The sequence below is a fragment of the Arvicanthis niloticus genome, chromosome 8, assembly GCF_011762505.2.
Source record: "Arvicanthis niloticus isolate mArvNil1 chromosome 8, mArvNil1.pat.X, whole genome shotgun sequence".
In the NCBI taxonomy this organism is placed as follows: Eukaryota; Metazoa; Chordata; class Mammalia; order Rodentia; family Muridae; genus Arvicanthis; species Arvicanthis niloticus.
In genome coordinates, this window is record NC_047665.1 from 61,919,523 (window position 1) to 61,946,478 (window position 26,956).

Below are 26,956 nucleotides of genomic sequence, written 5' to 3' on the forward strand. Positions count from 1 at the left end.
TGCCTTCTGCACTCAGAGGTTCCAACACGTTTTATTTTGCAGACCACTGGTGCATACTTTCAAGGACTGACATCATATAGATTCCTATAGTGTCCAATCAGTGTCCTTCTGTGACAGTTTCCTCTGTTGGAGCCAGACTCGTGGGTGGCTTCAGTTCCAGCGACAGGAACATACAGGAGACCCTGCAGCTCCTGGGGGACACAAGCATGCGACAGTCTTGTCCTCTCAGAGTTGCACTGGTCCAGTGGCAGTTTCCGGGCCTTCCGTGTTGAGGAGCGAGGTTGGATGAGTTTACAAAGCTCAGCTTTGGGGCCTGTTAGTAGGAAGCCCTGTGAAACCTGAAGACGTGGTGCTTTTTTTCTCTTTTGAAGACAGGCGTTTGAGGACCCAGAGCCCTTGTGCTTAAAGACGGGAATCCCCCAGCTGCTTAGCAGATAAGGAAGACAAGGAAGCCTGTTTTTAAGAAACACAGGTAACACCTTTGTAGATTGCCTATTTGTTCTAGAACTACAAAATTTAATTCAAGAAAATATAGGTCCCATGAAAGACTTAAAAGTTTATAAAACTAAAATCTAGTTTTCCCCAATAAATTGTATTTTAGGCAAAACCCTCCCAAATGCTTCTAAAATAATACTAAAAAAGGGCATCTGATTATACAAGAGCAATTAAAAAAATTAAATATTTATTTGAATAACAACTTTTCTGTTGGAGCTGCAATGTTGGCAATGCAGGTTTTTAACAAATCACAAAAGGCGTGCACAAAGAAGTATGGGCGCAAAGACAAAATGGTGCTAAGAATCGGGCTAAAGAGCTGCTGATTTAAACAAGAGGCCTGGAATCACTATACAAAATATAAAATGTATTAAACACTACCATCCACAGAACAGTCTTTATTATTGATTATATTTAAAAATTATTTGCGAAGTAAATTAGATATTGAATTATAAATGAATATTATACATGAACCCCCTATCAGAAGGCAGTTCCTGGTCGCACTATAGAACAACTATAGAACATTGCAAAAGGTATCCTTTTTCCTATTGGTAAAGACCATTAATGGTATTACTGCAAGTCTCAGGAAAGCTTTGTTTTAAAAGAACATTTCTTTTTTGTATTCCAAGTGCTTTCCATGCCAAGCAAAGCACCTGCCATACTGAACTGAGTGAGCTACTGAATAAGGAAATGCCCCCGAGTTATTAGCCTCAACCTTACAAATCAAACACTCAAAGGAGCCATGCAACCCTCTGACTACGGGGAGGACCGTCAAGTGACTTACCAATCCTGTCTTTCTAGAATGTCAACCGAGACACTTGAAAACAGAGCAGACTGATCTGACAGGTGGAAATGAGAAGACACAGGCTAGAGGCAGGCACTCCTCTCCGCAACGCCCGTGTGGCAGAAAGCACCTTTAGAGAGCGCCTATGCGGCAAGATACGCAGCTAAAGATTCAAAATGAATCAACAGTATTGGATAACAATATCATTCTCAACTCAGAAGCTGCCTGGAGGTTGGGTGCATCTTCAGTTAATGGAACAGGAAAAGAAGGCCATGGATTTCATTTTATTGACTGTATCCACTCATAAACCGACCTAGGGTCACCAGATGTGTAGACACAATGAGATTTGTTGTTCTTAGAGTCTTTAATTGAAGTGACGATAAAGGAAATAAATCTATTTAAAAACAAAATCAAATAGCTATTTCTGACTCGATTAGGAGGTGGCACCAGGTGTGGGGTTCACGTTTTGCGTGGCTACTTGAGGTGCAACTTCAATAATCCGAGGTTTGTCGATGATTCTGGCTGTGCGGTTGCCCTTCTCTACAATCCCAATAATCCATGCTTGGTGGCCTTCGCCATATTTGGGGGACTTTATCTCTGCACAGAACCGAGCTGCTTGCTCACGTGGTAGACAGATTAGCAGGCCTCCTGGCAAAGAAAGAGAAGAGGTTACCCTATGGCGCTGGGAGAGCAGGTGGCTTTCTGTGCCTCCAGTAAAGCTTACACTGAGAGGCTGCTCTATTTTGGAAATGAGTTAAACCACCTTGGTCAATTCTTACTATAATGAACCAGCTGACGTCAAACTGAAAACGGTCTATCTGAGTCACACAGGGTGGCACCTTCCACTCCCACTGTGGAACTGTGTGCAGAAGAGCAAGGCGTGTGGGGTCAGCCACACCTTCCACTCCACACGAGGAGAAGCGAACATGAGAAGGCTCCTCTCAGTGTGCTCTCTGCATGGGCTCCTCATCTCAGCAAGAATGATGCCGGTAAACTTTAGACTCATTAGAGTCTTTACTGGAAGACACCTGGCATAGTCTTTAGTCTTTTCTTTTTTCTTTTTGGTTTTTCGTAGTCTTGACTCTTAACTTTCTGCAAAACACAGAAACATACCAACTTTTCTTCCTGTTTCTAGCAGCCAGCAAGAGAGCTTGAATCTCTAAGTAACTGGGGAAAAATGAATTGAGTACACTCTACTTGTAGAAAACAAAGGAACCAACTCCACGACTGGCTGTTCACTTGGTGCCCACTAGGAGGCAGAGCCTGTGCCTGCAGCTAAAGGAGTTCTAACTACTTCTAGAATCAGTTTTGAGCAGCAAGCTGGGGAGGCCGAGTCTTGGAGGGGGCTCCGTGGGCTCCACCTTGGCTTAATACCAGAATCTCTTAGCAACCCATGCAGACCAGTCTCCTGGGAGCTGGGCTGAGGAATGTGTATAAAAGTAGTTACAGGGCTGGAGAGATGGCTCAGTGGTTAAGAGCACCGACTGTTCTCCCAGAGGTTCTGAGTTCAATTCCCAGCAACCACATAGTGGCTCACAACCATCTGTAATGAGATTCGATGCCTTCTTCTGTGTCTGAAGAGAGCAACAGTGTACTCATATAAAATAAATAAGTAAATAAATAAATAAATCTTAAAAATAAAAAGTAGTTACAGAGAAAGAAAATGGAAATGAGAAAACCTGAAGACAGACAGAAGGTACCAGCAAGGTAAAGGGGGAAGAAACACGGGGAGAGGAAGGGCACTCGGAACATTCACCATCCCATACGCTTTAAAAGACTATTATTAATTCTGTTTATGCTCATGACTGAAGGTATCCATAGAGGCCAACATGTTAGCTCCCCAGAGCTGGAATTAGATGCAGTTGTGAGCTGCCAGATGTGGGTGACTCCCCTCCACAAGAACAATCCATGCTGTTAACTGTGGGCCATCTTTCTAACCTTATACTATTCCACTTTAAAACAACAACAACAACAACAAACCACCCTTTTTATATTTGAGACTAGATCTCAGCACACAGCTTGGGCTGACCTCACACTTAAAGTCATCCTCCTGCCTCTGCCTCTGTTTTTGAGACTGATGAGGTCTTGCTATGTTGTAGAAGTTAACTTGTAACCATCCTGCCTCTGCTTCCTGAGTGGAGGGGAATACCGTGCTAAATACCAAATCAAGCATGGCTGTCAGGCTCACTGAGTTGACCCTCAGGCCAAGGAACAGGGCCCTTTACCTACCTGATGTCTCCGGGCAGGTCCCATGCATCAGACCGAACATGTTTCCACAGGCTTTGCTCACGGCGGCCATCTTCGCAAGCACAGGAAGATTGTGAATGACAAACGACACCTCGTTCCTCTGTTGCTTGGCCAGGTTCTGTGCATGGCCCAGAATCCCAAAGCCTGTGATGTCAGTGGCTGCGTGGGCATTGAACGTGTGCATGAGGCCTGCAGCTGAAAGAGGCAGAGGAGGGACTTGAGAAACACCCACCTGTTCTCCACTCAGAAGCTCTACACGGGAATACAGTACAAGAAAGCAGTCTGAGGAAGTCAACAGAGACCGGGGTCAAATGCTGGGCACTGAGTGCTTACTGCAGCTTAAGCCGCTCACCCATGAGGAACAGTTCTAGCAAGGCCAACAGCCTAGTAAATAAAAAGCTGTGGAGAGGAATTAGTCTTCATGGAAGGAAACCTGTCAAAGGCAACCTGTACTCTACTAACAAGTTTAAAGGGAAAAGTCTAACTCGCCAAGTGATGAGATTACAGGCTCCTGCCTTCAAGTTTTCTCATCCAGAGCAGCATCTGAAAACTGATAAAAGGCCATGCTGGGATCCCACATGGCCCATGGGAACATTCTGCATTTAGTATGTGTGATGACTCAAGCTTGTAGTTTAACATCAGCTAGGATGTGTGGCCTCTCTGCGGCCTCACTGCGTTTATGAATGGGTAACGGCACAACCCGAGGACGGCTTCACTGCTCTGGCCTCGGGGCCTGTTTCTTTCCTTTCCTCCCTTCTCATCCTTTTACTGTCTTCATGCTTTCCCTTTTCAGAAAGGCCATGGTTTTATGGACTGGCTTCACTTACAACATGCAAGAGGCTTCCCCAGGTTCCTACGTCACTTAACAGCTGCCCTTTAAAACTGTTCTGTCATGTTTTGCTATCTGAATGTGCCATTTTATTTCTTCACCCAACTGAGCAAGTATCTGGCTGAGTGTTAGCTTGGCAGTTAGGGGCAAAGGTATAAACTGTGAGTGGATGGAGACTGTGTGTGATGATTCCTTTGGGGTAAAACAGTCAGGCGCACACGTTACATCACATGGCTAGCAGTAACATCAGTACTGTAACAAGCGGCCCAACTCTGCTGGAAAGTGGATGTGCGGCCTGCATGCCACCAACTAACCAACAAGAGCTCCTGCTGCTCCCCATGCTTACCAGCACTCGGTGCCCGCAGGTTGGTATTCTGACAGATGTCTAGTGAACCTCACTGTTTCAGTGTGTGATTCTCTCAGGACATACAGTCCTGAGCATCTCTCGGGGTCTTACTGCCAGGACAACTTCTCTGATACGGTATTGGTTCAGATCTTTGATTTTGTTGTTTTCTTATTAAGAACCTGCAATGACTTTCAGCCATCAGTCCACTGTCAGCACGTGTTTTGCAAAGCCTCTCTTACTCTGTGCCTTGATTTTTCTTCTCTGTGTACATGTATGTGACACGTGTACATGCAGACACCAGAATCAAATGCAGGTATTATTCCTCAGGTGCCATCCATCTAGCTTTTTGGTTTTCAAAAAATATTTTATTATTTTATGTGTATGAGTGTTTGTGCTACATTTGTGTGCTTGGTTCCCATGGAGGTCTGAAGTGGGCATCTGATCCTCTGGAACTTGAGTTACGATGGTGGAGCTGCCATGTTGGGTGCTGGGAATTGATCCAGGTCCTTTGTAAGAGCAGCCAATTCTCTTATTGCGGAACCCCCTCTCTAGCCCTTCATTTTATCTTGAGATGCTGACCCGAGGCTCACTGGTTAGAACAGGTTGGCTGGCAGCAGGCCCTAGCAACCTGTCTCCCAGCACTAGCATTTCAGGGTACACCACTGTAGCCAGTTTCATATTTATGTGTGTCCAAGGACTGGAGCCCAAGTCCACATGACTTGTGGGCAAGCACTTCCTCTACTGAGCTATTTTCCAAGCTCATTCATCACCTTAGCTGGGGTGTACAGAACAATTTCATCTAAGTACATTCAACTCCATTTGTTTTCTTTTGGATAATATAAGACTTCTGTTACATTTTTTTTAATCTAAGAAATCACCTGAACTTTCCTCTATGCCATGCTCGTGGAGGCCTACAGCTCTCTGGTGTAGGCAGATCTACAGCTCTGTGAGTGACTCTAGAAAGACAAAGGCCTATACATCCATCGCAGCACACGAATGCCCACCTGCTCCAGCACCACCTGCTGAAAAGCCCACCTCGACGCGGCTGCTCTGGTTTTGTGCCACTACCAGACGTCAGTGTGACTATGGTAACAGCTCTACTTTCTTAGAAGACTGTCTTCCTAGTAGAACATTATTCGGTTATTGAAAACTGGGTGCTGGTACATGGATAGAGCAGTCACCAAGTGAGCGGTCGCTAAGTGCACGTGGACCGCAGTGACCACTAGTTTAAGGAAGCTACAGGGAAATAGGTTAAAGTCACAGAAGAATACCTAAAATGCAAACAAAAGCTGTTTTGGGTGGATAAGTATGTATAATTTTCTTCTGTACTTCTTTTTTGCTGTTTTAAGAATAACTGCAAAGTTCTGTGTAATCAGGAGCAATATAATTTGCAAAAGCTGCTTTTTTAGTTTTTAAAAGAAAAACATGACAAAGATTTACAAAATATTTTCACAGTATTCATTTAGCCTTATTCAGTTAGAACAATTTTTTAAAAAGGTATTTTATGCTCTAAACAAATGAGACACATATAGACACATTCCACAGCTATCTTTACATTTCTATTTCAATACGAGTACATTTTACTTTATTACATAAATATGAAATCATGTACAACTGCTATGCACTAAAATTTAGTTTAATCAGACCTTTCAAGTACCATGCAATCCCAATTCCCAAATGCTTCCAGCAGCGCTGGTAAGCACTCTGTGCAGGACTCAGTATCAATTATGTATCAGAACTGTCACAACTGTAAGGTTATCTTTACCTTTACACAGAAAAGTGTTTCCCTTAACTGTTTCCCTCCTATGTGAAGAAATAAATCAAATATTTTATGGAATTGTAATAGCATTTTTTAAAACAATTTCCATCAATGAGAGATTTATTGTAGTAGGACAATAATAGGTAAAAGTATCCCAAAGCAAAAACTCAAACATTAAAAAAAAAAGTACTCATTCCAACAGAAGTCAGGCAGAGACAAGAGGCTTTACCTCAGGGTTGGCATTGCTCTACTGATTTGTATTGGTTTAACCTTTTCTAGGGAGGGCAACAATGTGACAGAAATACACTGTACTGAAAATTAAAACAAACCAACTCTTCTCTATCAGAAGCATAAACTCATCCTCTTTCTTCCCTTCAGGTTTCTGAGACAGGAGCCACTTAGCCCAGGTTGGCAGGTTGTGACCTCTGACCCTCTTTCATCCTGAGTAGTTGGCTTGATAAAATACATTTGTGAAAGACTTGGGTCCTCTTGTTATAACTGAGTTAATGTTTATGAATGACAAAGTCTGTCTAGACTGTTTGTTTTGCATGTCTGCTTGTTCTCCTCTGCTGGGTTAGCTTTGCTCTGCTGCCAAATGTAGCAATTTTCTACATAGCCAATGAAGACATCAGTAGCTGGAGATGGTTCACTGGGTAAAGCCCCAACCATGCAAACAAGGCCCTGAGTTCAGACCCCCAGGATGGACACAGACCTATGCAGCATCTGCATTTCTGGCATTCCCAAGGTGAAACAGGGACAGGAATTCCCCAGAAGGTCACAGATCTGGCACATACAGCAGACCTGGGTCACACACACAGTTAAGGTGAGGACCAACCGAGATTGTCCTGACTTTCCCTGACTTTCCCATAAGTTCCCAAGCACCCACATGCCTACATTCACACAGGTGAATACACAGTGGTGGTGACTGAGGGGCAGGGAGAAGAATAGAGCAGTGCATAAAAACCTAAAAAAAAGTCTAGAAGCAGTGCTTAGGGTTTCTAAAAGACCCAAGAGAGGTCCCCCCGACCCTTGCTTAATTATAAAATATTTAACTAGTGTGAACATCAAATAAGAGTATACAATGCTTAAAGTAGGGGCTGGAGAGATGGCTCAGAAGAGTGTGTACTCTCTTCAGAGAAGCCATGTTTAGTTCCCAGCACCCATGTCAAGAGGGTTATAACCTCTTGGAACTTCAGCTCCAGAATCTGATGCTGTCTTCTGGCCTTCAAGGGCACCTGCACACTTGTGTTCTTACAGACAGACACACAAAGAGACTTTAAAAAAGCTGGGCAGTAGTGGCGCACGTCTTTGATCCCAGCACTTGGGAGGCAGAGGCAGGCAGATTTCTGAGTTCAAGGCCAACCTGGTCCAGAGTGAGTTCCAGGACAGCCAGGGCTACACAGAGAAATCCTGTCTCAAAAAAACAAAAAAACAAGAGAGAGAGAGAGAGAGAGAGAGAGAGAGAGAGAGAGAGAGAGAGAGAGAGAGAGAGATGCTTAAACTATGTCAAGGGATTGCCTTGGTATGCTGGCTTGGGTGTTTTTTTTGTTTGTTTTTGTTTTTTTGGGTTTTCGAAACAGGGTTTCTCTGTGTAGCCCTGGCTGTCCTGGAACTCATTCTGTAGACCAGGCTGGCCTCAAACTCAGAAATCTGCCTGCCTCTGCCTCCCAAGTGCTAGGATTAAAGGCGTGCGCCACCACCGCCCGGCGCTGGCTTGGTTTATGTCAACTTGGTATAAGCTGAAGGGAACTTCAAATAGGAAAATGTCTCCATAAGACTGGGCTGTATGTATAAGATAGGGTTTGATCCCTGGCACAAACCTGGACATGGTGCCATCTGCTGAGGAGGTAGAGACACGTGGATACCCAGGACTTACTGGCCAGCAGCCCAGCCTAAGAGTGAGCTCCAGGTCAGTGACCCTCTATCTCAAAAAGCAAGGTGAAGGACACTCAAGTTGACTTTTGCCCTCTCTATATACACATGCATGCACCCTCCTACACAAATACACACATACATATATAAAAGATTTGACTACTATATAGCACCTGATTTGTGACTTTTTATATATAATTGAAAAACAAAAATCTACACAATAAGATCATTTACATCTCTCCATTGAAGTAATGCTACTCACTATCTCTTAACTCCTTTAAAGTCATGTTTTAAAGCCTGTGCAGTGGTTGGAGTAATGGCCACCACAGGCTCATACATTCAAATATTGGTTGCCAGTAGGTGGAAATGTTTGGGAAGGATTAGGAGGTGTGGCCTTGTTGGAGGAGGTGTGTAACTGGAATAAGAGAGGTTTCAAAAGCCCACACCATGCTCACTTAGCTCTCACTGCCTCCTGCTCATGGATAGGATGTAAGCTCTCAGGTACTGCAACAGGCTCCCTACCATGGTATTAAATAGACTCACCCTCTGAAACTGTATGGATATGGTGTTTTGTCACAGCAACAGAAAAGCAACTAAGAGTCCACTTCATAAGTGAAAAGGCAAACTTTCTACATTTATTTTAAATTAAAAAGTAACTCATTACTTCTAAATTATGTATATGTATGTGTGAATGTGCACATGATGCCAAGTGCTCCTGGAGGCCAACCACCCAGTTCGGTGCTAAGAACTGAACTCTGAGCCCCTGGAAGAGCAGGTGGCCCTCTTAACTGCTGAGCCATCTCTCTAGTTCACCTAGTGGGATTCTTAAAGCGCACTCTGATAACTGGCTTGAAGGAGGAAGGCTTGTGAAGACATTATAGTGCGAAAGTATCTAATACAAGCTACATTTAGCACTTTTTTTTTTTACTGAGAACATGTTACATGTAGGCGTCAGGGTTCAATCAGCTGATGTCACTTTGACATTAAAAAGTTGAAAAACATTAGGAAGCTGTCATAAATGTAAATTAAATACTACCTGCCTATAGATTCCCAGCAGTAATGTATGGAACCAAAGTAAACACCAAGAGGAGGAGTGTAGTCACCAGCCATGTTCTTCCCCTGGCTTCAATTTCCCTATTTTGTATGACTGAAGACTTGAGAAAAAAATACTAAGCACTAAGACTGGATGCAGCCAACTAAACTTTAATTTCCCATCTGTTACTTGGTCTTTCCCAGAACATTTGCTAAGCTCTGAGCAGAACAGCTTCTGCCTCATACCTGTCCTGTTGAGCCGGGCCATGTTCATCATTGCCTCTTGGTATGCCAGCTCTACGTCTTCTTGGGTGACCACTAGCTTAATTTTATTCCATTTTTCGGGCTAGCCATAGGAACACAGGTGAGAAAAAGAGAAAAAAAAATGTGATTCATTTTTATTTCTAACCATGTGCAAAATGAATACTTGTCTTGGTCATCTTCTGGGACTGGGCATGTGGATACGTTTACATAGTGCAGTGATCAAGCCCAGGGTCCCACACATTCAGCATCTCCTGCAGCACTGAGCCACACCCCAGTCACTGGGAATTTTATTTACCTAGTTGTCAAAACACAGAAGTGTTTTAAGTCAATACTCTTCTGTGGTTAGTGTTTTTCAGAGGAACTATCATTCTTTCTTTGGCTTACCTCATATTTCTGTAGGAAAACATCATAGCTTGTTGGAGATGGAAACCTAACAGGCACATGGCTGCACCCTGCTCTTATTTGGCCAGGTGTAAGCCCTTTATGAACACTGTTTTCAAGGGTTGAGATATCAGGCAAGTGCTTGCCCCGTATTCACAAAGCCTTGAACACTACAAAAACAGAATAGAATTTCCCATGTCCTTGGTTCCCTTCCCATCTCCTCTACTAGGCTGAGGGCCTCTACTTTTATGTTATACCCTTTTCTTTAACTGACTCCTGCAGTGAAGCTATCTTGATATAAACAGATGTGAAATTTTCAACTGTCCATGATGAGGACAGCTTTGGGTGAGCAAATAAAGTTATCATTAGAGAAACAAAAAAACCTTTGTCTGATTTTTAAAGAAGCTAGCATCATGATGTAAGGTTCATGGCACAAGGACCACTAATTGCTCTATGATTCATGCATCTTTGCTTACGTGTCTTGAACACTATATAAACAAAACCCAAGGTGCTGAGGTCGGAACTCAGTAGCAGAGCTTGCCTAGCTCTGTGAGGCTGAGCTTGGTCCCCAGTATCATAAACCCAATACTTCCTACCCACTGTTAGACATTAGGAATAACTTCATCTACCCTTAATCCCAGTACTCCCATCTCTCCCAGAAGTAACACCCACTCTGACGTCTGTACCTGTCATTCTTTGCCTGTCAAAACCCAGGATCTTCAGATGATTAGATTCTAAAACTATATGACAACTGCCTCAAACCTTTATTAAATAAACAAAACATTATATTACATTACATTTGGAACTTGCTTTTTAAAAATTCTGAATATTCACAAAAAATCAATAATAAAGCAAGGATGTGTGAAGCAGAAGTGGAGAGACCATACAGGCTATGCAGTCGTCCTAGACAGCACCTCTGTGGGCTGTCCCCACAGCAGCTTCCCAGACTGCTTTACATCACTGAGGAAGGAGGGAAAAGAAGTAAATAATATGGCCATTTTTGAGATTTTATTATCATTAGTTTTTTTCAAGACAGGTGTCTTTGTGTAGCTCTGGCTGTCTTGGAACTTGCTGTATAGACCAGGATGGCCTTGAACTCACAGAGATCAACCTGCCTCTGCCTTCTGAATGTCGGGATTAAAGGCGTGCGTCACTACTGCCCAGTGAGAATTTTTTTATATTTTATGTATCTAGGTGTTGTTCCTGTATAAGTATGTCTACACACCATATGCATGAAGTGTCCAGAAAGACCAAAAGCAGGCACTGGATCTCCTAGAACTAGAGTTACAGACCTTTGTGAGCCAGCACATGAGTGGGAACAGAGAAGCCAGTCCCTCTGGAAGAGCAGCCAGTGCTCTCAACTGCTGAGTAACCCTCTCTCCAGCTCTGAGGGTTCTTTAGTGGCTACATCAAGCCAAGAAAAATGGCCAAAAAATGATATAAGTCTTTATTATTGTTTCCAACTATTTCTCAAGACTGGGAAGATTCAGATGATAGAAATGTGATAGTTGTAGAAATGTGAGGACACAGCAGAATCTTAGTCACTATGAACTGTTACAAAAGACACCCCAGTGTGATCATGCTTCGAAAAATGTCCTCCTGCCCATCCTCCACTACACTCACACATCTATCTGTATGTTCTTCATTATTAATCAACTTAAAGACAACACGAACATATCACAATAACCCCTAACTCCATGACTAGTATATGTCAACACCTGACTTGATTCCTCAAGCTGGGACTGTGTACTTCAAACTGTATATGGCTTAAATCTGTGAATCTCACAAATTCATTTATGAGATTATGGATACTTCATCTAAGGACTTTACTGATGACATTATAGGGGTAAAATTTAAAGTTTTCACTTCACAAACCTCCCCCCATTTCAAGTAAAACAAAACAAAAACCACTCTGACACTAAAAAAGCAACTGTGCGAGCTAACTGTCCCACCCACCTCTACTCTCTGTCCAGCCCCACTTCTGAACAGCTTTTACTTACAATATCCAGCCACTGGTGCACAGCGACTGCAACCTGTGTCCCCAGGGGTTTTGTCAATACCAGCACATCCCCTGGCACTGCATTATCTGGCCTGCAGAAAAGAAAAAGAGTGTGTTCTGATCAAACTAACTAAGGAGGCAATATTAAAGCAAAAAGGGAATCTTGTTTAAAATAAATGTTTTTGCACTAATTCTTCTTTTTCTTTGTGTGTAAATGCACATGCATGTGGGTTAGGTAGAATATTAGGCAGAATCTTTAATATTTTCCAGCTTAGTTTTTTTGAAATAAGGTCTCTCACTGGGCCCAGGACTTACCATTTTGGCTAGACCAGTGGCTAGTGAGCCCCAGGGACTTGTCCATGTCTGTCTCCCCTGCTGGGAATACAGGTGAGCACTGCCAATATCTAGCTTTTAAGTGGCTGCTGGAGATAGAACTCAGGTCCTCATGCTTGCCCCACACATGCCGTCTGTTAGGAAAAGGGAAGCCTCTGAGATGCAGGATGCTTCATGGGCATGCCTTCAGCTCCTGGAGTAAAAGGAGTCTCCACTAACTACACGATGACTGAACGTGAACAATGTGCTCAGCTCCACTCTCTGAGCAAGACTCACAGCACCAACAGAAGGTAGCATGGTGCTCCTCACTTGTCCATCTCCGTTGCCTGGGAGACTAGGGCAGGGAGATCAAAGCCTGTTTTACACGGCAGCCCTAGGAACAATTTAAAGAGAGATGGGAGGTGGGTGTGTAGAGAGCTGAGGATGGACCCAATGGCAGAGCCACTGCCTCCCACACATGGGTCTGGGGTTCAAGTCCCTCACAAAGCAGAACAGCAAAGACCAAGCCTGTAAACCCACAGTTAATCTGCACATGGGAAACTGGGCCTATTTGTTCAATGCTGTGGAGTGGAACCTGGCAGAGCCTTTCTGACAGGCAGGCTCTCAGCATTACTGGCACACCCCACCTGACCTAGGGATTCTCAAAACTAGTTCTAATGATTCGCTCGAAGGTTACTCCTGGAACATTAGTTACAACATCAAAATAACTAAACATAATTGAAACATCAACAGTAAATATACAAAACTAACAGGAGGGTGCCTGTGACGGGTGCAGATCACGACCACCGTACTGTAGATTCTTTTTACATCTTTTACATTCTGACCAGGTTTACATAGTACCTACTAGCTACTAATTAAAAACTGAAGTGAGTGAGGGTCAGCTGATGGCTTAGTGGGTGAAAGTGCTTGCCACCAACTCTCCTCTGGACCTGGTTGCCATCAACTCTCAGAACCTGGGTTCAATTTCCTAGGACTCCCTAGGGGGGAGGATCAGCTCCTGCGAATGGTTCCCCACCACACAAATAAATCAATCAAAATCAATCAATCAATCAATCAATCAGTATAAAGCAAATAAACGAAGGACAGAGTGTCTTTCTTAATGTCAGACATGGAAAGTGACATCTGTGTTGAAATCCATCTCCGAAGAATACAGAGAAATGCTCCCTCACCCCAAAGACAGCTGTAAGACAAGATGCTTGCCCTCACCAGTCACTAAAGAAACACAAGTCAAAGCCACAACGGGACACCACGTATACTCACTATACTGGTTCTGAGCAGAATGAGAATGACATCATAAAACAACTTCTAGAGGGGATGTGGAGAACTTGGGTCTGTACATACATAAAACAACAAAACTGTACTTAAAGAGGGTTCACAGCAATAGGAGGAAACAACTCAAAAGTTTACCAATCAATGGACAGACTAGAGTATATATAGACAACAGCTTATTAGGCCATAAAAAAGTACTGTGTAGCTAGGTGGTGGTAGCATACACCTTTGACCCCAGCACATGGGAGGTGGAGGCAGATGGATCTCTGTGAGTTCAAGGCCAGCCTAGTCTACAGAAAAAAGTTCCAGGACAGCCAGGACTACAAAGAGAAACATACTCTTAAAATGGCATCAGATGTCTTCTTCTGGTGTGTCTGAAGACAGCTACAGTGTACTCATATACATAAAATAATCTTTAAAAAACAAAACAGAACAAAAAAGTTAAAAAAAAAAAAAAAAAAAAGCACCACAGATTTGTGTTACAAAACCCAGCTACAAAGTGTCCTACAGAGCAAGGTTCCATTTATCCACAGTGCTCAGAACAGGCCACCTTACAGACAAAGAGCAGCTTACTGGTCTCCAGAGCATTGCAGGAAGGGAAATTGGAAATGTCTGCGAATGAGGACAGGCTTGGGTGAGGGAAGCAAAGGTTCTGGGTACTGGACAGGATGATGATCATTCATGCCTGCACTCACAAAGCTAATGACCTGTAGACTTAAAACACTGACACAGAGGTAGAGCTCATGGTGCAGTTCCTGCTTAGCAGACACAACAAGCTGTGTTCAATCCCAGGTACAAGAAACCAAACAAAACCAGAAAAGCTGTGGAGGCAGCTCTAACCTACAATTCTTGGACTGAGCAGGCTGAGGCAGGAGGATGAGTTTGAGGTCAGCATGAGATAGAAACTGATAACTTGTTTAAAAAAAAACCAAACCAAAAAAATAGACAAATAAAATGCTGAATAACACGTTACATGTTTTTGTCACATGAAATTTATAAACACTATGCTAATACATGAAGTGAAACCAACCAAGATGGAGCTGAAGGACCAGCAAGTGATAATGGAGTGGGAGAGTCTCCACTCAGGGTGATGGAAGTGTTGAAGGGACACAGGTGAGTCTATGCTCTGGAAAGGCCCAGAGCCACTGAACTTCACACTCTAAATGGGCAAACTGTACAGCAAGTAAACGACTATTTAATATACCTTATCTTTAGAGAAAATGAGAGAAACACATGTTCCAACATGAACCAAAGCCAACTTACATGATAAATTCATTGGGCTGGCAGACGGTTGTGGCGACTCCTCCCAGAACAATCCAGGGGTTTAATACTGTTTGGCCGCCCGTGACAGAGGTTCCCGCTTCCTCTGCCGCATCTTTAAAACCCTGGATAATTAGCGGTATCACTTTATCCCTCTCCTAGGGTTTAAAAGGACACAGATGAAAAGTCATGAATTCTGTTTGAACCCCAGAAAGGATGGTTCTACATCTACAGTTATAAAGAGATATAAAAAAAAAAAAACCTCTAGAGAACCAGAAGCTGACAGACAGGGTAGAGTGCAATAAAGCAGGGGCATGTTTTCTGATGCAAGCACTCTGGCAAACATATTCTGGGTTACAAACTGAACCAAGTCCAGTTTCTTAACTGATAGGTGACTATCAGAGGCCAGTTCTTGGCTGGTCCTGAAGAACACCAGACAAGCTAACCATATAAACACAGCGCTGTTTTCAAAAAGGATTTTGATTGCCAAGAAGTGGAAAGACTTGCTGAGAGATTCCATGTAATGCATCCCCAGAGAAGCCCTTCCTGTGAGAACTACTGCTCAAAGTGCAAACTGCTAGGGAAAAAGACCATAGAAAACTGGGTTATCTATCAGTAAATCATGACAAACTGACTGGGGAGAGCATACGGAAAGAGAAAGAAAATAAAAATACATCTTGTTAGAGTAAACTAAATAATGGGGCCAGAGAGATGCCTCAATGGTTGAGATTATGCATAAACGTTTGGTTCCCAGCACCCACATGGCAGCTCACAACTATCTCCAACTGCAGTTCCAGGCACACACGGTGTTACATGCTGGTAAATATTCATGCACATAAAATAAAATAAATAAAATAAAATAAATTAAAATAACCTAAATAGGAATCCATCCCCGGTTCAAAGACCAGGTAAGAGAACAGAGTGTCAGGTAGTAACAGAGTGAGTGAGTGTGTGAAAGCCTGAAGCCTGGCCCTCAACAAAGACTGCTCGCTGCCTGAGGGTCAGGAACTCTGAACCAGAGCCATACGCCTGGCACCAACGTACTGCTAATGTAGCTAAACGGCAGTAAGTACCCCCCACACTCACAGGCACACAACTTCGCTTTTTATGTACCCAGAAGAGAGTTAAGGTGGGAGAAAAAGGACAGGTACCCTCATTTTCATTCACAGATAAATGCCCCACAGGAAAGAGCTGCAATACTGGAGGCCTTGTTTGTAAATGCAAAATAAAGTGCACCCATGACTTACCCGGTCAGTCATTTTATTACTAACTCCAAGGAGCATCAGCATATTGTCACATTCTGTGACACCCATTGCATAGAGGTCACTGAGGACATTGGCACATGCTATCCTGCCCTAGGAAAGAGAGCAGAGATGTGAAAAAGCCAGGGATTTCCATCTGTAGAACCAAAGATGGAGCCTATGAAGGCCTCCAAGACCTTGGGAGTTTCCAGGAAGGGCAGCTCCCGGATATGACTCTCAGCTGGTACCTTCACTTAACTGGCAGGCCACCCACTCACCCATGCAAGCAGAACAAAGAATTCACATTCTTTCCCATCTGAGATTCAGAGCCCCAGCTCAAGATGGGGCAGGGTGGGGGGTTAGGAAGAGAAGCAGTTAGCACCATGGTCTGGGAGAGACAGTCATTTAAAGGCAACCTTGGAAACTGGCACTCAGCAGACCATGGGAAGTGTTGCCTCTGCTGCTTACAGAAAGAGATGATTTTTATGTTGTTGGATTAACAAACTTTTGCAGCTTCAAGTAGAACAGAGCAAATAGGAAACAAAAGTAGGAGAAATAAGAAACACAGAGACCTGAAGTAAAATTGAAATAGCATTTCCCAGTAAATTCTGCTGCTTTATGAGGAATTTAAACAACATCCAATAGGATGTGGCAATAGAGACCACTGCTCCGGAAGATCTTTGCAATGTTAAGTTGCTATTGTCAAAATTATCTTTTTATAGATAGTAGAGAAAAATAACAGGGTTTTCCTCTGACATAGGATAATCAACACGGGTACAGCCCATCATTTGCAGCACTGTTTATGTTCTTGGGACTTCCAGGCAGCCCTGCAGCCTTCTGCAAGCCCTGTCAGTGAGGAGCCTAGAAGCTGAATCACAGGCCATAGGCAGACATGTAACAGCCACTGTCGCACGCTTCTAAGAGATGTTGGAAAGACAGCTCTGGGCAGCTTCTCTGCCACCTGTGCTGCTTTACAGAGAACGGACTTGTAATATCCTCCTTACTCACACCGCACTAGAGAGTCCTCATTTTGCTACTCATGGCCCAAGTTCTTACATGTGACGCTTGATCCCAGCGTCCCCGCAACCCAAGAAGGACAGCTGACATTTTAAACAAGTAGGATATTCCCATTTCTTCACTGTTGGTTAAAGACTGCTGGCCATAGCGTGTAACAAATAATTGGAAGTATGTCTGCATAGTGCATGGCCAGTAAACTTTGTGCATACACATAAACTTTGTGTATCGAATGTGCATGCATTAGAGGACAGAGGCTGCTGTCCAGTGTCTTCCTCAGTCACTCCACCTTATTTTTCAAGATAAGATCTCTTATTGAACCTGCAGCTCAGCAATTGGCCAGCAAGTCCCAGGAATCCTCCTGTTTCTGTTTCTCAGCATGAGTACTGGAAGTGTGTGCTGCCACATCTGGCTTTTTACTTGAGTGCTGGGGTCTTCCTGTTTACATGAGGAAGTGCTTTTCCTTGATGCACCATTTCCCCTGCCCCAGTAGTGACAACCTGAATGTCATGGTCAGGTAGATCTCAAAATGGCATATGATACAGTGGTGAGTGGGCATGTAGGTGGCTGGGTAGCTGGTAACCAACTTACCCTGGCATTTACAAGAATAAAAAAGGTTCAAGAAGTCCAGTTGTAAAGTAAACCAGGCATGGTGACGCACACCTTTATTCTCAGTGCTGGGAGGCAGAGACAGGCAGATCTTTGAGTGTGTGGTTCTACGTAGAGAGTTCCAGGACAGCCAGGGCTACACAGAGAAACCCTGCCTCGGAGGAAGTCCAATTGTGATGAGATTCCCAAGTTCCTCTACTGTGGGAGGAAACATTTAGAATCAGTGTTATTACAAAGTATAGCCAGAAACAGCCAGGAGCAGTAAATTTTACAAACATCAGAGAGACAGGTACAAGGAAAGAAAGCAGAGAACACCACCAACTCTTAGTGTTCTCTCCAAACAACAGATGCTGTTCTGCACACACTATAACAGCAGCAGCCACTTGGTTCATGCAGTGTCAACTGAGAAGAGACAGGTCAGCCTGCCATGATGGTAGGTATCAGGGAACAGCAATATAATTTGGATACAGAAAAAGGGAAAAAGCACAACAGCAAAACATAAAACCCAAACCCAAAGGCACACATAAACCCAGCTGCCAGCCAAAACTGAATGCATAAAGTAGTTCCAATTATAAAAATATACAAACTTACCATCATGTAAGGGTCATCGACGATTGGATAAATGTAATCTGTGGTTTGAACCAAGGAAAGACCACCATGCCGCAAAGGAATGACGCAAGTATCCATCCCAATGCCTGGCAAGATGGACATTGCCAGCACCCAAAAAATAAAAGGAGAAAAGAAAAGCATTTACTCCTGTATGAGCAGCACTTAGGGCAGGAAGGATTTCTATAACAAGACAGCAAACCCCACACTGCCAACCAAACTATGCGTGTGCCATCAAGAGGCATTACTGAAGTGACTGAAACAGAGCCAGCATAGGATGGAAGACAAGAATTAATTGTTAATCAGCAAGAATGCAAGACAGCATAAGACCTGAACCTTACTGAAGTCTTTAAGACTTTATATTCCTGAACCTTGTGATGCTATGGCTATCCTAGATTCACTGTGTAGAGCAGGCTGGCCTCTTAACTCACAGAGCTCCGCCTGCCTCTGTCTCCCAAGTGCTAGGAATAAAGCCTGTACTATCTCGGCATGGTGCTATTATCATGCTGGCTCATATAGAACTCTGCGTAAGAAAGCTCTACAGATGGAACTGTTAGCTATTAAAGTCATAGCTACATTGATATTAATTACCCAGATGTTATTATAACCTCCTAGATAGTATTTGTACCATATTGTCGTACAGAAAATGCCAGTTAGAGCCGGGCAATGGTGGCGCACACCTTTAATCCCAGCACTTGGGAGGCAGGGGCAGGTGGATTTCTGAGTTCGAGGCCAGCCTGGTCTACAGAGTGAGTTCCAGGACAGCCAGGGCTATACAGAGAAACCCTGTCTCGAAAAACAAAACAAAACAAACAAACAAACAAAAAAAAAAAAAAAAAAAAAAAAAAAAAAAAAAAAAAAAAGGAGAGAAAGAAAATAAGAGAAAAGAAAAGAAAATGCCAGTTAGCATTACATTTAGCCTGAAGGAGCCGGGAAAGCTCCTTCCGGGAAATCGGGAATTCAAAGTTCCCAACAAGTGTGTGCAAAGATCCTCAGGATCTGGGTAAGTCAATTCTTGTTTGTTTCTTTCTACACCTTGTGTATCCATACATGCTTTTGTATGTACACATGTGTGCACCCAGACACAGAGACCAGTATCTGGTTGTGTATCCATACATGCTTTTGTATGTACACACGTGTGCGCCCAGACACAGAGGTCAGCATCTGGTTTCTTTCCAATCTTACTTTCACCTTATTTCACTTTCACCTTCAGCTAGGATGGCTCTCTGTGAGCCATCGCATGTCTTATCCAGCACTGTACTATATAGTACTTGGTTTCAAAATCACTTCCTGATGCCCCTGAAGTGGGCAAGCTGGGGACTTATCAGATATGGTTAATCTGATGCTGGAAAAATCTTTTGGAAGTTTAGGATCCTATTAAAAAGACAGCCAGCCCTAGATTATGGTTAGTTATTTTCTGTCAACATAACACAAATCTATAGATAGGAAGAGAGAAATTCAATTAAGGAATTCCCTCCACAGACCTGGCCTAGAGGGCATATCTGTGGACATTTTCTTGGTTGCTACCTAATTGACATAGGAGGGCCAGCCCACTGTGGGCAGTGTCATCCCTGAGCAGGTACCCTGGCCTGCTTTAAAAAGCTGGGGGAACAAGCCAGCACACAGTGTTCACCCTCCTTGGTTTTCCTTGTTGAGGGATACCTGTAAGCCAAATAAACCCTTGTCTCTCTAAGTTGCTTTTGGTTATGGTGTTTATCACAGCAACAGAGAAGCAAACCAGAACAAACTCGGACTGTCTCCATAAGTAAGTAAGTAGTTTGGCCTTCGACTCCACTGTCACCAAAGCTGCCACAGACATGTTCACACATGAATGAGGCTGCATTCCAGTGTCATTTTTTTCACACACACAGCAGGTCAGAGCTGTCCCTGAGGCCACACTTGTGACACACTAAGATAAAGGAGAGACCTGGGGAAATGGGATCAGGGGAGGCAGGGTTTTCTGTATAAAACTCAGAAATCTCTGAACTCAGAAATCCACCTGCCTCTGCCTCCCAAGTGCTGGGATTAAAGGCGTGCGCCACCTCTGCCCAGTGGAAACGCTCTTGAAACCTGAGTATGAAGCTGACAGGAAGAGCTCAAGGTGTCATGCTGGCCTATGGACATAATTAGGTGGATGATATTATATGTCATACAGGTCACATGGCTGACAAGGAGATGAACCTCTACATAGAGAATGAAAGCTTCCAGGAATATTACCAATAGGCCTTCATCGCAGAGAGTCAGGAACATATCTATGGGATATGGGAAGCTGGCTGAGGCTATATAGCTCAGCAGTAGAGGACCTGTCTAGCATTCATATTGCCCTGGGTTTCTCACACACACACACACACACACACACACACACACACACACACTCCCTGAAACTGTAAGGAAGGAAGGAGTAAGCCTGAAATGGGTCTCTAAAAACTAGAGCTTCAACTACAAAGGTAAGGATAGCTGGGGTAGAGGAATGGTGTCACGTGGCCCCTGGAGAGGTTAAACACAAGCATGAAAAGCTGACACTTAGCTACAAGGAAGTCTAGATCTTTTCAAAGACAGAAACCTTTTATCAAGAACAGAACACATTTGCTGGGCGTTGGTGGTACACACCTTTAATCCTAGCACTGGAGAGGCAGAGGCAGGCAGATCTCTGTGAGTTCAAGGCCAGACTGGTCTACATAGTCAGTTCTTAAAAAAATCAAACTATATGAATGAATGAATGAATGAATGAATGAAATAATACAATAGTACCAATAACCTATGCTTGCCAGCTTCCAAGCATAGAAAACAAATGGGCCGAGCGGTGGTGGTGCACGCCTTTAATCCCAGCACTTGGGAGGCAGGGGCAGGCAGATTTCTGAGTTCGAGGCCAGCCTGGTCTACAGAGGGAGTTTCAGGACAGCCAGGGCTACACAGAGAAACCCTGTCTCGAAAAACCAGAAAAAAAAAATGGACTGGTTTTAAGAAACACCTATTTTCTGGAGCTGGAAGTGATGGCTCAGCAGTTAAGAGCACTGACTTCTCTTCCAGAGGTTCAGAGTTCAATTCCCTGCAACCACATGGTGGCTCACAATCATGGGCTCTGATGACCCCTTCTGGTGTGTCTGAAGACAGCTACAGTATACTCACACAAGTAAAATCAATGAGTAATTCTTAAAAAAAAAAAAAAAAAAAAAAAAATCGAGCCTTAGCCAAGCAGTGGTGGCACATAATGCCTTTAATCCCAGCACTCGAGAGGCAGAGGCAGGTGGATTTCTGTGAGTTGGAGGCAAGCCTGGTTAACAGAGCTAGTGCTGGGACAGCCAGGGCTATACACAGAATTCCTGTCTCAAAAACAAAAAACAAACAAACAAAATCCAGGAATGGGGTATTTTCTCAATTAGTGATTGATGGGGAAAGGCCTAGCCTATTGTGGGTGGTGCCAACCCTGGGCTAGTGGCTCAGGGTTCTAGAAGAAAGCAGGCTAAGCAAGCCATGAAAACAAGCCAGTAAGCAGCACCCTTCCATGGCCTCTGCATCAGCTCCTGCCTCCAAGTTCCTGTTCAGACTTTCTTCAGTGATGAGCAGCAATGTGGAATAAGCCAAATCAACCCTTTCCTCCCCAGCGTGCTTCTTGGTCATGGTATTTCATCGCAGCAAAGAAACCCTCACTAAGACCCGTAGGCGACAGTAGTAATTATATAGATCTTTAAGCATGTTTTGGCTCATCCTTTAAGTAACAGATTTACAGAACCATGCGTAGTGGGGCTCTCCTTTAATCCCAGCATTTGGGAGGAGCTCTGTGTTTGAGAAAGAGAAACCACTAACAATACAAAGAGCTCAGAAAAGAAAACAACAGTGCCCTCAGCTCCACTGAGCACTCTGGGGTCAACTTCAAACCATGCATATGCATATGTGTGCAGCTGATGCATAAGGGTACAGATGCACATGTGTAAGGGTACAGATGCACATGTGTAAGGGTACGTATGGTACAGACACATATGTGCACACATGCATGTGCAGGCCAGAGTACAAGCTCAGGTGTCCGTTCTTTTTTGAGACTGAGGTCCTTGAACTTTACGAACTGAGCTACTTTCCCAGTCTGCTCTCCTGAGTCTGCGAGGCCCACTTGAAACTTTTCAGCCCATACATCCTGCAAAGGCCCCAGTCACAGCCCTTAAAGTTGTTTTTAGGATACTTAAGGCAACATCATCACTAGGGCAATGAAGAGCGCACAGCGTTGTAGAGGCCATTTGAGAGAAAAGGCAGAAAGGAGTTTCTGCTTATTTTCTGCTAGCCAAAAACTTAAAGTAAAAAATGTCCTACTGTAGTATAATGATGTCACAATATACTCTGTAATTTCAAACCTGCCAACCACGTGCCCTGTTGCTTTTCAAATTCTTTCTTTAAATAAGTGGCATTAACAGTCACACTAGCTACTGAGACCATCTGACAAACTTGAAGAGTCAAAGCAACACAGGAGAGAAGTCTGGTTGTTGACCACACTTCTGGGTGTTAACAGATGGTGTACATACCAAGTCGAGGCATAACAGCTCCCAGAAACTGCTCATCTTCTTGGAAGTGGTTCTCTTGTAAAGATTCCAGCAATTTCTGCAAGACATCTTGGGGCACTTTGCAGCCTGTGCCTTTCAGTTCAGTAAACCTGGTTAGCCGGAAGCTCTTGTCCAATTCATAGGTTTCCGGGTTAAAGGACTCCCGAGTAGACATGGTTCTGCCGCTGCACTCTTCACAGTTCAGCCCCTCCCCTCCCTCTCTCTTGATCCACTGGGCTTTCTACTTGTGATCCACCTAGGTAACACCACCCAAAAAAAAAAAAAAAAAAAAGTCATTGTTAAGACTCTGAACTGGTATTTGTCAAGAAACAAGTGAATGAATACACCAGAGAAACATGCACGGAGCAGGATTGCCTAGACCATAGGGAAATACTTTAAGTTAGGGTGTGGGGTAAACTGGAATCACAGATAAGGTAAGCTCTCATGCCACCTGCCACCTAGGCAGTAAACTCTCTGAAGTTCCTCTAGGGTGCAGGGCTAAGACAACTGGTATTCACTATGTGTCAGCCTAAAAGTTCTATGCGCTTTAGAAAGCAAAGATCCTAGCTGCAGTGACTTTTCTGGAAAAACCTCTGGCTGTCTTTTTCTCTCTCACAGAGAAAAATAAAACAGCCACCAGAAACTGTAAAAGGGGGACACAAATGGATCTCATGCAATTTTTTAAGTCCTTCTGCATAGTTTCGACTGTCCCGGAATTCATTCTGTAGACCAGACTGGCCTCATAGAGATGCGCCTGCCTTCGCCTCCTGCGTGCTGGGATTAAAGGCGTTTACAACCATTCCCTGTGAAATTCTTCAAGATACTAAATCCTAACTTAAAACACAAGTCTCCCTCTGAACCAGACACCACAGTATCAAGCTATGGAGAAATCACTGAAGGACGGACACTACTTAAAAACAAAACAACAAAAACCCAAAGGCTTCCCATAGGCTTCCCATGGTTGTAAAACACAGTAACGTTCAAGAGAGTGCTTGCAAAGTTCTCTGATGTTTTTTAACATTCCTAGAAAGCAAACATCCTGTCTAACAAACCAGTACACACATCATTGACAAAACACACTACTGTTCATCACTAGCTCATTACAAAAAGAAACAGTATCAGATGAGATCACTAGTATTATGGTACTGGGTACCACACACTGCATTTCTGCACAAGCTCTTCTGGTTGCAGCCTTCTATTTAATTCAAAACTCAGTAAGTGCTCCCGGGGTTTACAAACTTTCTGACTGATGCTTTATTGGGCATAGGATTACAGACACCCTAAGTTTTAGGGTCGGCTTCCCCTATAAAATTTATGATTGAGAACATAATTCCCATTTACAGAGTTTTCCATCCCCCAGGAAGCACATCACTCATTTAACTAAATTTCACAAAGCCCAAATTTGGGCAGTAATCCAAACCGTCGTCACAAACACGGCATGAGCAATGACTTCAGCAGGAAACTACAGACACGGATTTCACGCATCATTCATAGAAACCAAACTTCTCTAAAGAGCAGTGTAAGCCAAGCAAGTTCCCGAGTTGGGAATTCTGAAGCCATTTAACAGATTGGAAAAAGTGCGAACTACAATTCAACTTCAAAGAAAGGTTTGGAACGGCACATCCCCTCGCAAAAAGTGTCTGCCTCACCTCTACTTGGTACAAAACGGGAAAACTATCTTTCATAGGGAGTTTATTTTCCTACTTCCAATCCTTCTGGCCTCAACCCAAAGGCAAGAGAGGGGCTCTGAAGAGCCCTTTTCTGTTATGTTATTTCCCCTACAGTTTCTGGTTTGGAAAGTTTAAAAACGCCTTACATCAAGAAAACTCAGCAGTTCAAAAACTCCCAAGTGCAAGGAGACCTAAGTCCCACGGCTTGACCTCAAAGAAAGCTCCAGCTATTTGAAAAGGATGAAATTGGGGGTGTGCTTTGGACAGAGGAGAGTACAGTCGACCTGGAAGCCACATGTTTACACCTTTAAAACAATGACATGAATATTTAAAGACCGCGTTTAACCCCTTCGCTCCCGCGCGCGGGGCGGGCTCCGGCAGCCGGGTGCGGTGGTGTAGCACACCTACCTCCCCGGCAGCCCCCAGACCCGTCGTCTGCTCACAGGCCCCGGCGCCGCGGCGTGTGCGCCCGGACCCTGCGCCCTCCATGGGGTCGGGCGCCGAGGATGCCGCTCAGGGGACACCTTAAGTCTCAGGCTGCCGCCTTTAAAGGCACGGCGGGCGCGGGCCGTGTTCTTTGTACAGCGCCGCGCCGCGGGCAGGCCGCCGGCAGGGCCATGCCGCAGCACAGGCCCCGCGTCGCCGCTGCTGCGGTGACGGTCGCCGGCGGGGACGGGAGGGACGCGAGGGCCGAGTGGGGGCGGGGAGGCCCACGGCGCAGCGCCAGGACACCGGGCGGCTAAAGCGAAGCGCGCGCGCGCGCGGGCTCCCCGTCCGCGCCGCCACACAAAAATGTCGGCGGGCGAAAAGATTAACCCCTGCGTGGCCGCCGCCGCCCTCCCCCTCCGCTCCTCCCTCCTAACCCCGGCCCCGCGTGCCGCGGCGGCGACGGCGGAGGAGGCAGCGGCGCGGGCGGCGCTTCTTTTTTAAAGCGGCCCCACCAAACCCTGGGCTCGGCCCCTCTCCAGGCAGGGCGCGCGAAGGGCTCCGGTGCACGGCTCCCCGGCCGTCCCGGGCGGCCCGGAGGGGGATTTGCAACGGCCGCGCCGGGCCTGCGGCCCGATATTCCCCTTTAAGCCTGCTGTCTCGCCCCCCCTCGCCAGGCCCGCCGCTTACCGGCTCGCTTTGCGCCCTCCGCCTCCTCCCGAAAACGGGCCGCGGCGCTCCCACAATGCACCGGGCGCGCCGGGCTCCCTTAAGCGTCGCCTGAATAAAAATGCTGCTCCCGGTGGCGGCGGCACGGCCCCGCGCTTGGACGCCGCGTGGAGCTCGGCCTAGGCTGGGCGCGGCCCTCCGGGAACCGGACCGCCGCGCTCCCTCCGGCCGGGCGCGCGAGGGTCCCTTTAAGAGCGGCCACCTCCCTTTAAGGCGGCGGGCCGGTGGCCGGAGCGGCTCCGTGTTGCTGGTGGCAGTGGCGGCGGCGGTCGTGGTGGCTGCGTGCGGCCCGGGAAGGGGGCGGGGGCGCTGTGCAGAGGCCCGAGCGCGGCAATGATTGGTCTCGGGGGAGGGGTGGGGGGTTGCAAACCCAAGGAACGGTGGCATCCGTTGCATGATGCAAAAGGAAAAAAAAAAAAAGAGGGGGTAGATTGATTTCAAAAGTTGCGAGGAGCACTGGCAGCAACCTTGAGTGATGGGGCCCACCTACTTTCGCATCCCTCTGTCCCGCGAGAAGGGACCAAAGTGGTTTTATGCACAACCTGGCCCGGTGAGACTCACGCATCACCCACGGAACGCAATACCTGCTCCCAGATCTCTGCTGCAGCGAGACAGTACAGTGACCGTGGGAACAATTTGCAGAGGAGTGCAGGAGCCAAGGACTCCTCAGCCCCCAGTGAGACATTTGAAAACCCAACTTAACCCCGCGCTCCATTCTCAGTGACTCCCATCTTTTCTTCATTCTATTGTTTAAGCGTAGCTCCGCATTTCATTGGAGTCCCAGTGAAATATGCAAATGCGCTGTGAAGTTTCTTCAATCGTTGGGGGGGGGGGGGGCAGTTTATGTTGCTCAGTTATATCATTTGTTCTAACCATGTCCAAGTAAACATGGCAGACTAATCCTGTGTGCTTAAATTGACATTGGTGATGCGGTTTCACTTCGTGAAGTAACTTTAGATTTCCGACTTTGTAATGCATTGCTGGTGCAGAGTGTGTCCATTCGAAGGACTTCCCTGGAAAGCTGAGCCGAGCTAACTTGGTTTGGAGTAGGTTCTCAGTGTTTTCTCGATTTGGTGATAGCCGAACTGGGCTTTGATGGCTGTTTTTAGGTTTGCACACCACGCGGATGTCCTTTTCATTCCTGAAATTGCCGTTTTCCAGTTTCTTAGGACTGAAATCTAGGATGCGGAGTGTGGCCAGATGGACACAGGCGCCTCCTGTCTTTGTGTCTTTTCTCCACAATATGTTTGGAAGAATACAGT

At 45.2% G+C, this 26,956-nt stretch overlaps 1 protein-coding gene across 4 annotated transcripts; it reads right to left on the reverse strand.

The window, feature by feature from the left end:
* Positions 1–25,830, reverse strand: Sephs1 (selenophosphate synthetase 1). Of its 4 annotated transcripts, XR_004607461.2 has the most exons (10): positions 25,656–25,830; positions 22,852–23,125; positions 18,323–18,426; positions 16,115–16,222; positions 14,871–15,025; positions 12,007–12,097; positions 9,608–9,707; positions 3,506–3,718; positions 1,277–1,924; positions 1–453 (listed from the first exon to the last, which is right to left on the reverse strand). XR_004607461.2 is itself a non-coding variant. In XM_034509874.2 (9 exons), exons 2-9 carry the CDS (start codon positions 23,042–23,044, stop codon positions 1,710–1,712), a joined length of 1,179 nt encoding a protein of 392 aa, XP_034365765.1. In that variant the 5' UTR covers positions 23,045–23,125; positions 25,656–25,830; the 3' UTR covers positions 1–1,709. The 4 variants fall into 4 exon arrangements, 3 of the variants coding, with proteins under 3 accessions (XP_034365765.1, XP_034365767.1, XP_034365768.1); XM_034509874.2 differs by having other exon boundaries at positions 1–1,924; XM_034509876.2 differs by lacking the exon at positions 25,656–25,830 and adding an exon at positions 24,948–25,614 and having other exon boundaries at positions 1–1,924.
* Positions 25,831–26,956: the final 1,126 nt, after the last annotated feature.